The 12,942-nt window shown below is 37.0% G+C and overlaps 2 protein-coding genes across 2 annotated transcripts in view; one reads left to right on the top strand and one right to left on the bottom strand.

Annotated features, from left to right (window-relative positions):
• Positions 1–12,942, bottom strand: part of COMMD4 (COMM domain containing 4) — a 54,195-nt gene that overhangs the window by 37,838 nt on the left and 3,415 nt on the right. The window contains exon 2 of the mRNA XM_028302139.1: positions 6,604–6,701. Within this exon, the coding sequence (XP_028157940.1) occupies positions 6,604–6,701 (98 nt within the window). The remainder of the gene's footprint in view (positions 1–6,603; positions 6,702–12,942) is intronic.
• The window catches only part of Tk (tachykinin), a 73,207-nt gene continuing 67,652 nt past the window's right edge, over positions 7,388–12,942 (top strand). Inside the window, exon 1 of the mRNA XM_028302138.1 lies at positions 7,388–7,505. The gene's annotated coding sequence lies outside the window, so the exon portion shown is untranslated. The remainder of the gene's footprint in view (positions 7,506–12,942) is intronic.

Genomic DNA, 12,942 nt, shown 5'->3' with positions numbered 1-12,942 from the left:
TTTGTTACATATTTACCTACACTTGAATTTATTTCATTAATTAGGCCTATGTTCAGCAGTGGACGTCCTATGGCTGAGATGATGATGATGATTTCATTAGAAGAGAAGAAAATGATTAAGCGAATCATAAGTAATTAGGTACTAATTATTTTATACAGGTACATAATATTACGATTATTAAGCTTTAAGTTCTTACACGTAGACCAAAGGAAATGTGATCCGGAGTCAATATTGATTAATAGTGTTGAAGTTCTAAATCTTAGAGCAACATCTTGTTACAGTTAATATCGCTTCCAGTTATCAAGATGCACGGGTATCTAGCTGGGGGCTGGAATACTAGACTAAACCTGAGTAAGCTTGCTTTCAGCTACCTAAATAAGGCATGAAACTGGTACTGTTTTCAGGAATCTGAAATCATATCAAATTATTTCGACAAACTTTTTTGTCATCATCGCCAATCATTTATTTACGCCCGTATTCACAAACATTACTATGAGGTCTCACAGTGCGCGTGCACGCTCAGGGTGACACACGAACCAATCACAGAGCCCTATTCAACGCTATATGGGGCACACTGAAAACCAGGGTCGTGGCCTTCCTCACCAGGGGCCACGGCATATGCTGAGTGCTCCCATTGCGATGGGCATCACTGTGCGACAGGGTGGCACTGTTCAGTTTACTTTTTCTTCAATTGTATGTTTTATGTGTTACCTCTGTCTTGTTTGCTTTTTTTTATATACCTATTTTGTCTTTTGTGATGTCCATGGCAATAAATGGGTATTTCTCATCGCCACGGTTCTCATCGTCACCTTCGTGGCGAATTTTATTTCTAACTTATTTCAACTTTTTGTAAACAAAACTTGTAGCGCTTGATGTGAAGATTGTATTCTCAATAAATCAGTCAAATTGTGAGTTTCGTTTGGAAGCTTTAACGTTTTGAATTTTTTGATGCCACGAAAGTGATTCTGTACTTCACAGCCATAATTTTTTCAAACTTTACTACCGTAAATGACTCTTAAGTATTTATAAAACATATTTTCATAGATAAATAGCAATAACATAATATAAATAGGTATCTACTTAAATACAAGATAAAATTTTACCGATTACGTCACCTACNATAAGTAACCTTTTATTTATTACTAGTTGTGCCCGCGACTTCTTACGCGTGGAAATCAAATCATTTTTTTCATGTTTCAAAAAAAAAAATGTTCTCAACTAATCAAAAAAATATCATCAACTCGCAAGCGTAAGAAACAATAGTCTTTTTTACAAAATGTGACAAGACGAAAGTCTTCGAGCAGTGTGTGTTGCCAGTGTTGACATATGGANAACACTGGTCCTGCCGCTTACTTAACTTTGTTATGATTTTACCGCACATGTCAATTGAATAATCGATAAGCTTCTAATCGATATTATAAATTAGTAAAAAGGGAAAGACTATGAAGGTTTTCTAGATCCTTTTTTGTTAAAGAATCCTTGTCTCGTTAACCCTCGTGGCATAAAATAATTATGCTTGTATTATCATCAATGGGTTCACCAGTTCCACACACATAGCTCGGGTCGGAGAACTCGATTCGGTCAAAAAGTGGGAAAATTGTGAAAGACACCATCTGTGTACGCTCTCGTTATCGAGTTCGTTAGGTACTTGAATACTTTCGCTAGCAAAGGTTTGCAAGGGTAGAAAATGATGACAATCGTGTTACATAGGTGGCGCTGTTATGAAACCTGAAACAGCTGAAATTAGGAAGCGCCATCTAGTGAGATCAAATGGCTTTACTTATTCAGGAGCGGTTTTCTTTATTTATTAAGGTAAGTATTACAAATAAACCCTGGAAGTTTTCAGAGACCATGGAAAATTTCAGGGATTTTTTCAGAGTTCTCTCGTTTGAGGCGGTAAATTTGCGGTTACGGTTTGATGTAAATGTAGGTAACTACACTAGATATAAGTACGTGATTTTCACTGTCTGTCTCAGGTCTAACACTCCATGGGACACAACACAAGATTCATTAAAACGCAGAACGGGAACCCAAAAGAATGCTTTTCTTTTGTGTTTTAAATCTATAATATAAAAATGAATCGCTAAATGTGTTGGTAAGCGCATAACTCAGCAACGCCTGGACCAATTTTACCAATTCTTTTTTTTTAATGTTCGTTGAAGTCCAAGGATGGTTTTTACGGCGAGAAAAGTTCGAATAATTTCTGGGACAACCCCGGGCGAAGCCGCGGGCGGAAAGCTAGTTGTCTATAAAATAAAGTAAACAAAAAGAGAGGTAATTAAAATGGCACAGAATGCCACTCATTGTAATATGTGCAAAACTGTACCTAAATAATTAAATAAAATGTCTTGTTTTAAAAGTTGCTTCTCATAACTTAAAAAAATCGAATTGCCTAAGACGGGAATCAAAAGGTCGTGGGTTCGATTCTTTCAAATTATTTTAAAAAGTGTAGGATAAGTATTAGGTAATCGACTGGATTTTCCAGAGGTATCAGTATGCCTATTGTAGGTACTTTTGCGTTCGCTGCCTAGTTGCATTGCATTATGTTGCCCTTATTTGCCGATTTACTCTCCAGATTGAGTTTGTTCTGGTTCAGGCCAGTTCAATCCAGTTTACACTACATCGTTTGCTTGATTGAGTGAGTTGCGAACGGTGTAGGTACACTAAGTTGTTCAAATTGATTTTGTAATACTAATCAATTCTAGAGCTTAGCTTAGATGTTTGCACGTCGATTACAGTTGTAGGCGGTGCTGCTACAGTATGTGGTATTATAGATGGCGCTAAAAATATTTGCAATTTTAACTACTTTGGCAGACTAGTTATTACTTAAGAGCAAAATGACGATTTTTAAGAACTATTTATTAGTCTAAACAAATAAAGAAATTTTGACTTTGACTTAAGTTACTTAATGCTTAACACACGTTTTAGTTACTACATGAATAAATTCTGAGCTAGAGAAAATAATGCTTTTTTTAAGTTAAATATGAACAAGAAAGGGGAAAGTTAGGGTGAAAAATAATGAATCAAACAGTGGAGTGAAGAAATCAGTTATCTTTTGGCACTTATAAATTATGTCTCGAAATAAGTATTGCTGAAAAATAGTTGAATTGGTAACAAATTGCTTGCTAAATGCTCGTAACAAACCTACTAGTCTACAGAAATTTTGTTACATATTACATTTTACTTCATATCAGTAACTAATTACTACTAATTTTATACAGGTACATAAATATTACGATTATTAAGCTTTAAGTTCTTACATGTAGACCAAAGGAAATGTGATCCGGAGTCAATATTGATTAATAGTGTTGAAGTTCTAAATCTTAGAGCAACATCTTGTTACAGTTAATATCGCTTCCAGTTATCAAGATGCACGGTATCTAGCTGGGGGCTGGGATACTAGACTTAACCTGAGTAAGCTTGCTTTCAGCTACCTAAATAAAGCATGAAACTGGTACTGTTTTCAGGAAGCTGAAATTATTTCGACAAACAATTTTTTTGTCATCATCGCCAATCATTTATTTACGCCCGTATTCATTCATTCAAACATTTCTATGAGGCCACACAGCGCGCGTGCACGCTCAGGGTGACACACGAACCAATCACAGAGCTCTATTCAACGCTATGCGTTGGGTACGGTTTTCTGAAATCACATGACATTATTTCGACAAACGAACGCACAGCGTTGAATAGAGCTCTGTGATTGGTTCGTGTGTCACCCTGTGCGTCCACGCGCACTGTGAGACCTCATAGTTATGTTTGTGAATACGGGCGTTGTTAGTCTCTACCTACTGCAACGATAACACGATCAACGAAAACGATCCTCTTTAATTACCTAACCTAAGGCGAATAGAGGATTTAGCTTACACTGGTCTGGTTTTTACTGGCAGGCAGGAAATAATGAGTCTTTGAACGCTCTAATACAGCTCACAGAATATCTACCTCACCGTTAAAAAATTCCCCAAACGATTTTAAACTTTGTTTTGATGAATAAAGTTAATAATCGATTCTTGAAATTTCTCAGACAGACCGGAAATCGTTTTCAGCATGTCTTTATAATTGGCGGAAATTTAAGAAGTTGGGAAAACCACATTTAAAGATGTGTTGCTTTGTCTTCGACCGAAGAGACAACCTACGTATCGTTTAAGGACTAATCCCCTGAAGCTGGAGGTAGTTTGCTCTGACTGAGCGAGCCAATGGGAAGGAGCTGAGCCACGAAAATATGTCTAGGCCATTGGTTCCCAAACTTATTTGAGACGCGCCCCCTTTCGACCATACAAAAAATTCCCCTCCTCCAGTCAAGATTATTTATTGGTCGATCGTATCGAGCAGTCTGGAATGCATTCTCTCAGCGGTCGAAGGTTTTTACAGATGGCCCCCACTTTGGGAATAAATGGTCTAGGTACTAGGCCATCTAGCCCGGTCAATACTCGCAGATCCATCCCAAAGACTTTAGTGGACATCGTCAGGTTTTAGTAGGCTCTACTCATCTGGCACAAAATCTATCTATATCAGCCTTTAGTGGATTCGCCTTCGAACATAGGTCTTCTCTTCAACCCTCCACCGACTTATGTGTCTGGCCACTTGCATCCAGTCGTCAATACGTCAAAACAACAAAATATTAGGTTCTTTTATAATAATATGATTGTCATGTTTATTGTCCTAGAGTTACTGATTCTTCCTTGCATTATGATAAGACACGTAATTTCCCACCAGTAGTCAAACATTGGTTTACCGCTTCAATCAATCAGTACCGCTGTATTCCGTGCATGCATATCTACTAAATTCAGACACATATTAATTGAGACACTGTGGGTGGATTCGACGAATGAAAACACTGTGAGTCGAATAGAATTTTAAGTAACGCTCATAAGTACTTAACCTTTTATTTATTACTAGCTACGCCCGCGACTTAGTACGCGTGGAAATCAAATCGTAATTTTTCTCATGTTTTCTCACCTTTTAAACCTGATATCTTTTATCGACGTCACAATGTATGGGCAAAATCGATAAAATGGCGTGATAACCGCTAATCGCGGCGCGCATCTTAGGCCTACTGGACTACTTACAACAATAATTATTTAAAAACCAAAATCAGCCAAATCGGTCCAGTCATTCTCTAGTTTTAGCGAGACTAACGAACAGCAATTTATTTTTATTATCAGACTAGCGGTCACCCGCGACCTCGTACGCGTGGATCCCGTTTTACCCCCTTCATCTATCTTACGCGGTTTAGATTTTTTCATACAAATGTTTTTACCCGCTAACTCCCGTTCCCGTGGGAATTTTGCAATATCCTGTTGTAACTAAGCTTTATGTTTACTAATGTACCTGCATGCCAAATTTCAAGCGTCTAACTTAAGCGGTTTAGATTTTTCATACAAAAAGATTTTCCCGCGAATTCCCGTTCCCGTGGGAATTTCGGGAATTCCTTGTTGTAACTAAGCTTTAAGTTTACTAAGGTGACATGTTTCAAGCATAGCATAAGCATACCAAATTTCAAGCGTCTAACTTAAGCGGTTTAGATTTTTCATACAAAAGGATTTTCCCGCTAATTCCTGTTCCCGTGGGAATTCCTAAGTATACTATAACCTGCCCAGGAGTATGAAGAATAATTGTACCAAGTTTCGTTAAAATCCGTAGAGTAGTTTTTGTTTCTATAAGGAACATACAGACGGACAGACAGACAGACAAAAATTTTACTGATTGCATTTTTGGCATCAGTATCGATCACTAATCACCCCCTGATAGTTATTTTGAAAATATATTTCATGTACAGAATTGACCTCTCTACAGATTTATTATAAGTATAGATAATAATAAAACAGTCTTTATTTTCACATCACAAACACTACAATGAGCACAAGTTATCTGGATACAACTCTGGCAAATTATTACGCTAATTACTGTAAAAGGTCTTTTCGCTCTATTAATACTTGTTTATTTTATTCCAGAGTAGCTGAGCTACAACCTATTCAAGAGTAACAAATTTTTTGTAAGGATACCTTCTCGGAATAACCAATTGACCGAAACTAATTTAAAAGCGTCCGCATTTCGATTGCTCTTAGTTGGTTGGTTGCGATTTACTTCGAAAAATTGAGAAGATCTGTCGAACTACACGATCCCATGAGTGTACGAGTCCGAAGGCCTTCTACTAGGTGGACCGACGATCTGGTGAAGGTTGCGGGAAGTGCCTGGATGCGGGTGGCGCAGGACCGGTCTTTGTGGAAAACCTTGGGGGAGGCCTTTGTCCAGCAGTGGACGTCTTTCGGCTGAAACGAACGAGTGTACTAAGTATGCCCAAAGTACAAAGCAGTGGAATGATTGACAGCCGAATCACGCGACGGTTTAAGTCTTGCATTGGATTTTTGTAAAAATAATTTATAAACCATCAAAAAAATAAAATACAGGATGCCAATGGAGAAAAATGCAAATCAACCTCTCTTCAATAGCATAAGTCTTGTTTTGGTTAAAAATTATAAAACTTTACTTGTTTTTTTATTATTGGTGGTCTTGATTAGCTGGCAGTGGGTATGGGTAGGGTATGTCTGACGGCCAATGGGGTAACAAGGTAGGTTCTGGAACGGAGGTGTACGTACCTACCGGCAAGCGCTGCGTAGGACGTCCACCCACAAGGTAGACGGATGACCTTTTATGATTGCAAGCAGGCGCTGGATGTGGGCCGCTTTCAACTGGCCAATCTGGAAATCATAGGAGGAGGTTAGCAGTGAAAAGAAATACCCATCGTATTTCTAAACTATTTTTTTATTCAACGTATCGTATTGTTTAAGGGTGGATCTGAAACTGTCAATGTGCCAGTTATACCAGGAGTTATTCTTGAATAAGAAATAAATATTTTTGATTTTGATATTTTTTTTTTTAATAAAAGTTTGGTCAAATCGGGCCTAAATCACAAAACATAGATGGAGGTTTAAATTCTACAAAGCAGGAAACACTACAGAAAACTATTCAGCAAATTGTAAGTAAGTACCAGATGATTCAGCCGGATTTCACCCAAATCGTAAAAACTTTAGGCTGTAGGAATGGTCGAGTAGGTGTTTCAAACACTAATCTTTTTAAGTACCATAGTAAAGTGCAGCTTTAGTGATACTGATAAACAAAAACTGCGCAAAGTGCGGTCTTTTTCATATCGGTTGAATTAGGATGAAATTATCGCCTCATTGCCGTGTAATGGCCACGGGCTATCCACTATTATCAGTTGTAAGAGCATTCGATAATTAAAACGATTACCGCAACATGAAAAACCTATTAAAGTTTTTGAGTGTTTCGCCTTTGCGGTGATTGGCTGGGTTATGTGAGCGGAGGCGTGCGAGCGCTGTGATTGGCCGGCGCGGTGCGTAAGTACGCGAGTTTTGGCGCGCTTTCCAGCAGTTTGGCAAAATTTCCCGCGCTGCGAATACGTAGCGAGCAGTACACGGTAAAAGTTGCGGAAAGTTATGCGGAGTTGTTAGTAGCTGCGTATTTTATCCCCGACCAGTTTTAAGGTAAGTGAATTTTATTTATTTGATATAATTTTGAAATGCATACGTACTAAATTAAAATTAAGGTATCCTGAAAAAAAAGATAAATTCGAACATTTGAAACAGTTCGAGTATTTAGCAATAATTTCAGATGACAACATAATGCAGCTACCTATTTTCAATTAAAATTATAAAACATGAAAACTAAAGTTTTCTAGGACACGTAATAAGTTTTGATACTTTGATTTATCATCAAATTAACACCAATAATATAATTTCTCTTAAATATTTCAGTGTGTAAAATCAGTAGCACTCAATTTTATTCTACGTCACATTACATAAAAATGGTATCGATATTCATTCAATTTGCCGCGAATATGAATAAGATATTGATAATCGATATTCATACGGGAGTGTTTTATCTAATTTTTTCCGGGGGAAATTGTCTAATGGCGCTTTGTAAGGAAATATCGCATGCGACTGCTGGCAATCTAATTGTAATCCTGCAATCATGGTGCCTCTTCGATTCTCGATCTAAAAATGTTTATGCAAATAGCAAATATACTCATAAGGATAACCAAAAGAAAATGGCCCAAATTCGATTTTAATAGAAAGTACAATTTTAGGTTTTCAATTTTTTCGAGTCTTTTTTTCCTACTAATAGACTACGGGGTGTACAATAGTTACACTGAAAAATACATTCTCATATTACACTCATTGGTATACAAATAAATTAAATCAAAAGGAAAACTAGACTTTCAATTTTCAATATGAATAAACTGGCTCCTGAACACGCGGTAATTATAATCACCAATTTTTATAACATGTGACAGAACTATAATACAATTTTTAGGTGAAACTAATATTAACATTAAAGATTTTAAACTTTCGTGTTACATTTCAACTAATATAGAGAAACACGGGTCTCAAGCCGTGAGCATATAAAAAATATCGCGTTGAGACGAGACCCGTGTTTCTCTTTAATAACTTAAGATTTTTAAGCTGGTTACTTAATTAAAAAACGCGTGTTAAAAATCTCTACCAGTAGTTACGGCACGGCAGTAAAACTTGCAAAAGTAAATTTCAGTTATACATGTAAATTATCAAAATGTTACTGGCATCCCCGCGGTTGCTTGCCCATGTCCAATTTTTAAGCGCGTTATTAACTATTCATTGTTAGGGTTTCGTAATCTCTCGTAGTATTTAGGCTTGGACTAGGAGTCGACAACCTTTTTCTTGATATATTTTGAAAAATTTGAAAAGTCAGGATTTATTTTTTAATACTTCCAAATATTGTTTAAGACATAAATACCTAACATCGTCTTCTCGACTAGCTGTGAACCAGAAGATTACTGTAATTGTAAGCACAACCCAGGCCGGGGTTATAGGGGGCTTTAGGGGGCCCTGGGCTAATACTGCTTAGAGGCCCACCTAAGGTATAGAAAAAAATGGGATAGTAAAATATTTGACTTACCTAACTGAGGGCCCTTGAATCCACGGGGCCCTCAGCTGAAGCCCAAAAAACCATATGGGGCACAACGCTCACGTGTGTTTACCCCATATTTTCCAAAAAGCTCAGAATTTTACATTTATAACAAAACACCTTATTACTACACAAAACCAGGAAAAAAAGCCAATAAAGCAATATCTTCCAGACAATGAGGACAATAAAATTAAAATCTTGGAATAAGACGCCTTTTAAGAAAAACGTACAAAGAATCTTGGTCAAAATAAAAAAAAATCAAGGAAAAACTTATTATTACCTAATTGTGATTTGAGGGACACAATGATTCTGAGTGTTAGTTATTTTTATTTGTATTGTTAGATAACACAATATTTAACTGTTCTCACACCATCTAAGATACTAATATTATTAATGCGAAAGTAACTCTGTCTGTATTGCTTTCACGCCTAAACCACTGAACCGATTTTGATGAAATTTGGCTGAAAAGAGATAGTTTGAATCCCGGGAAAGAACATATGATAGTTTTTATCCCGGTTTATGAAACAGGGACGCGCGCTATAAAGTTTTTCCGTGACAGACAAAATTTCACGCGGGCGAAACCGCGGGCGGAAAGTTAGTAGCAAATAACTTTCTCGCTAAGTCTCAAAGTTTCTCGGAAATAATCCAATAACAACTATTCCCTTCCTTATTCATGTCAATCAATATGCAAAAAGCTCGGTTATTCGTTCAATGTTCACATTACAACGATATTGATATTGTGGATTGTTGGCTGACATGACTATTCAGGAATGTTATAAGTAAATGCCATCCATCTATCCATTGCAGGAAGTGTCACAAGGGCTGTTATTTTGTTTTTTTTTTACATCCAATAAATATAATATTACCTATAAATGCAAAAGTTTGGATGTCTGCAAAAAGTACTGAACTGATTTTGTTGAAACTTTACAGTATTATTGTTTGTAACTCAGATTAACATATAGGCTATAATTTATGCCGATCTGTAACACTAAATTTCATGCGGGTGAAGCCGCGGCCAAAAGCTAGTTTAACATAAAAACGGTTCGCATAAGTTATTTTGTAGCGAAAAGCACGTAAGTGCAGACAAAATGCAACGAGTTTGTATTTCTTTAAGTAACTACTTACTAATGAGCAAAATACCAAATTGCTTCTTCTTCATCTTAGTCGGGCACTCTTGTCAGAGTGGTCGTGGTTGCGCTGACGAGGTACACGGTGGGGTGTTCGATCATCATCCATACATCTCCGAGGGTAGCTCTCCTGGCGATGTGCCTCCATTTCTGACGGTTACACTGGACCATGGTGGACTCAGTAGACTTTGTGATGGCGTTTATCCAGCGGGTTAGCGTGCTCTCTTGCCTTCCACCTGACCCTGAACCACCAGTCTCTCCATCGAGTTCTCATTTCTAGAGACGTGACCAAAGAACTTCAGTATTCGTAGTTGCACATTTGACGATAGTCTGTCTTTCACACGAAGCTCTTTGTGGATGGATACATTCTGACATTAGTTACTTTGCTTTGTTATTATGATGAACTTGCTTGGAATACAGTTGATATTTTCGATCTAAAAGTTTATTATTCATTCCATTCTCACACTACAGTCAATTTCATTCATTTACATAATTGCATCTTAGGTAGATACTGAAATCGTAAACTATCAGTTTTCTTACTTAAAATTCCTAGAAAAAAGTATCAAAAATGAACTAAGCGGTCGTCTCCAATATAAACAAAACCACAGCTTTGCTATAACTTTCAGAAAGGGCTGAATGACAGGTCCTTTCATCTAAAAATAATAGTCTTTTGTTCCGGTGACATTAATACAAAGTTCTGTAGAAATCATAAAGTTCCCAACTGCTTAAAATGTTTACTTTTGATTATAATTTTGAAGTTAACACTTACATAGGAGACGTATACTTATGGAACAACTCAAAACCGGAGTTAAAGCTAAATACTTAAAGCTTCAAACTAAGCCTGATTTGAATCTACTTTTAAGCGTAGATCTACAAAACGCACCACCACGGTATAGAGCAGTGCAATCTTGACTCTCAAAGATGCCGGGATCGATTCCCATGGGATCGGTACAATACCTGAGTAAAATCACTTTATGAATATGTTTCCAGTTTGGTTTTGATATTGTATTTGATTTGAATAAACGTGATTTTCCGAAAAACATGGAAGAAATTCGGAGGACAACTGTGACGATTTGATAGAGTCAACAGTTTTCAGTGACAGTTAACAAAGATGTTTTTAAAAGATAAATATTTTGGAAAAAGGTTGCTCACTTCTGCACCGCTTACACTCATTTGCCGTGTAATGTTAAAATTAGGTAGTTGACACCGAAGGATATAAAACATAATCTTGTTAAAATTATCTCACCTACCTTCTAAGCAACGGTACAAATAGTAAACTAATAAAAGACTTTAGGTATTATTATTATAAACTAACGGCCGCCCGCGACTTAGTACGCGTGGATCCCGTTTTACCCTTTTAGAAAATCCCGTCATAGTGTGCACCTACGTTCTAAAAGGAACCCCCATGCAAAAAAGACCCTTGTAGTTAGTATTTAGTGATGAGTGAGTGAGTCAGTCAATCAGTGACCTTTCGCTTTTATAGATTTACTAACTAAGATTACATTAAAGATTAATTGAAAACAGTTTATTTTCGCATTTATTGCCTAAAATTGTGACAGACAGGTAAAAATCCCTGTCACAAAAAGCAAACCGTCATCACAGACAGAATAAAATAATGTAACAAATGGATGGATTGATTTGACGTCATAACAAACGATAATGAAGAAGTACTTAGCGTAATACAAGCACATCAGATTACACATTGTCATTGCAAATTCGCCTGTATTCCAGCTACATAAGAACCAACAGTGGTAAGCTTCACGTGCTGTCGTAAGCACTTTTCATTGCAAACGGAGTTCCCTCAGACATGTGGATTAAGAGTGACAGCTACGACGTTGCGGCAAAAACAAAAAGTACGAATTAAATCTAAAATAAACTGTATTACGGACTACGCACATCAGTTACACTGAGTGGTATTTTATTCAGTGGGTAACATCATAGGTGGACCGACGATCTTGTGAAGGTCGCGGGAAGTCCTGGATGCAAAGCTTGGGGAAGGCCTTTGTCTAGCAGTGGACGTCTTTTGGCTGAAACAGATGTCTGGTTTCGCAATAAACGTAGTAATTCGTATGAGTAATTAGATATTTATACCTACAAAGTAAACTGGAATAAGATTAACTATTTTTAAATAAACCGACTGGATCCAGTACTTCTCATACCAGCCCCTTTGCATGAATGTAGAGTATACGATGATAGAGTAGGTACTACGATGTATTAAGTCACGATTTTTTTAAGGTATGCCCCTTTTTACTTCTGAGATATTCACAAATTGCTAGTAATCAATTAAGAAAAGCGTTTGGTCTACTGGAATAGCTCAGATTTATTTAAGACTCGACTGAAAATTTATACTATTTATACTAATATTATAAAGCTGAAGAGTTTGTTTGTTTACTTGAACGCGCTAATATCCGGAACTACTGGTCCGATTTGAAAAATTCTTTCAGTGTTAGATAGCCTATTTATCGAGGAAGGCTATACTATACAACATCACGCTACGATCAATAGGAGCAGAACAACAATGAAAAATGTTACGAAAACGGGGTTTCACGCGTACGAAGTCGCGGGCACAGCTAGTAATACATAAAACATAATAAAATAATTAATAATTGAGCCCACAACTGGACTTACGCCTCGTGCAATGCGATGCACTCCTGACCTAGTTAAGTGGTCGCTGCCGATTCCGACTACCCACAAGGTTAGGAATGCCGTTGCAGGCCTGTGGGTAACCTGATTCAATGGATATCGAGCTGGGGATACATTACACACGAGGAATTGTTTGTTAAGTCATAATTATTAGTTAACATTTAAATTTCAAATGATATGGATATTTTGTAGAGGCAATATTTTTCTT

Source organism: Ostrinia furnacalis, unplaced genomic scaffold (assembly GCF_004193835.3).
Source record: "Ostrinia furnacalis isolate ACB-3 unplaced genomic scaffold, ASM419383v2 OfSCF1084, whole genome shotgun sequence".
NCBI lineage: Eukaryota > Metazoa > Arthropoda > Insecta > Lepidoptera > Crambidae > Ostrinia > Ostrinia furnacalis.
The sequence above is the reverse complement of the archived record's forward strand: the minus strand, read 5'-3'. Positions and strand labels throughout refer to the sequence as shown.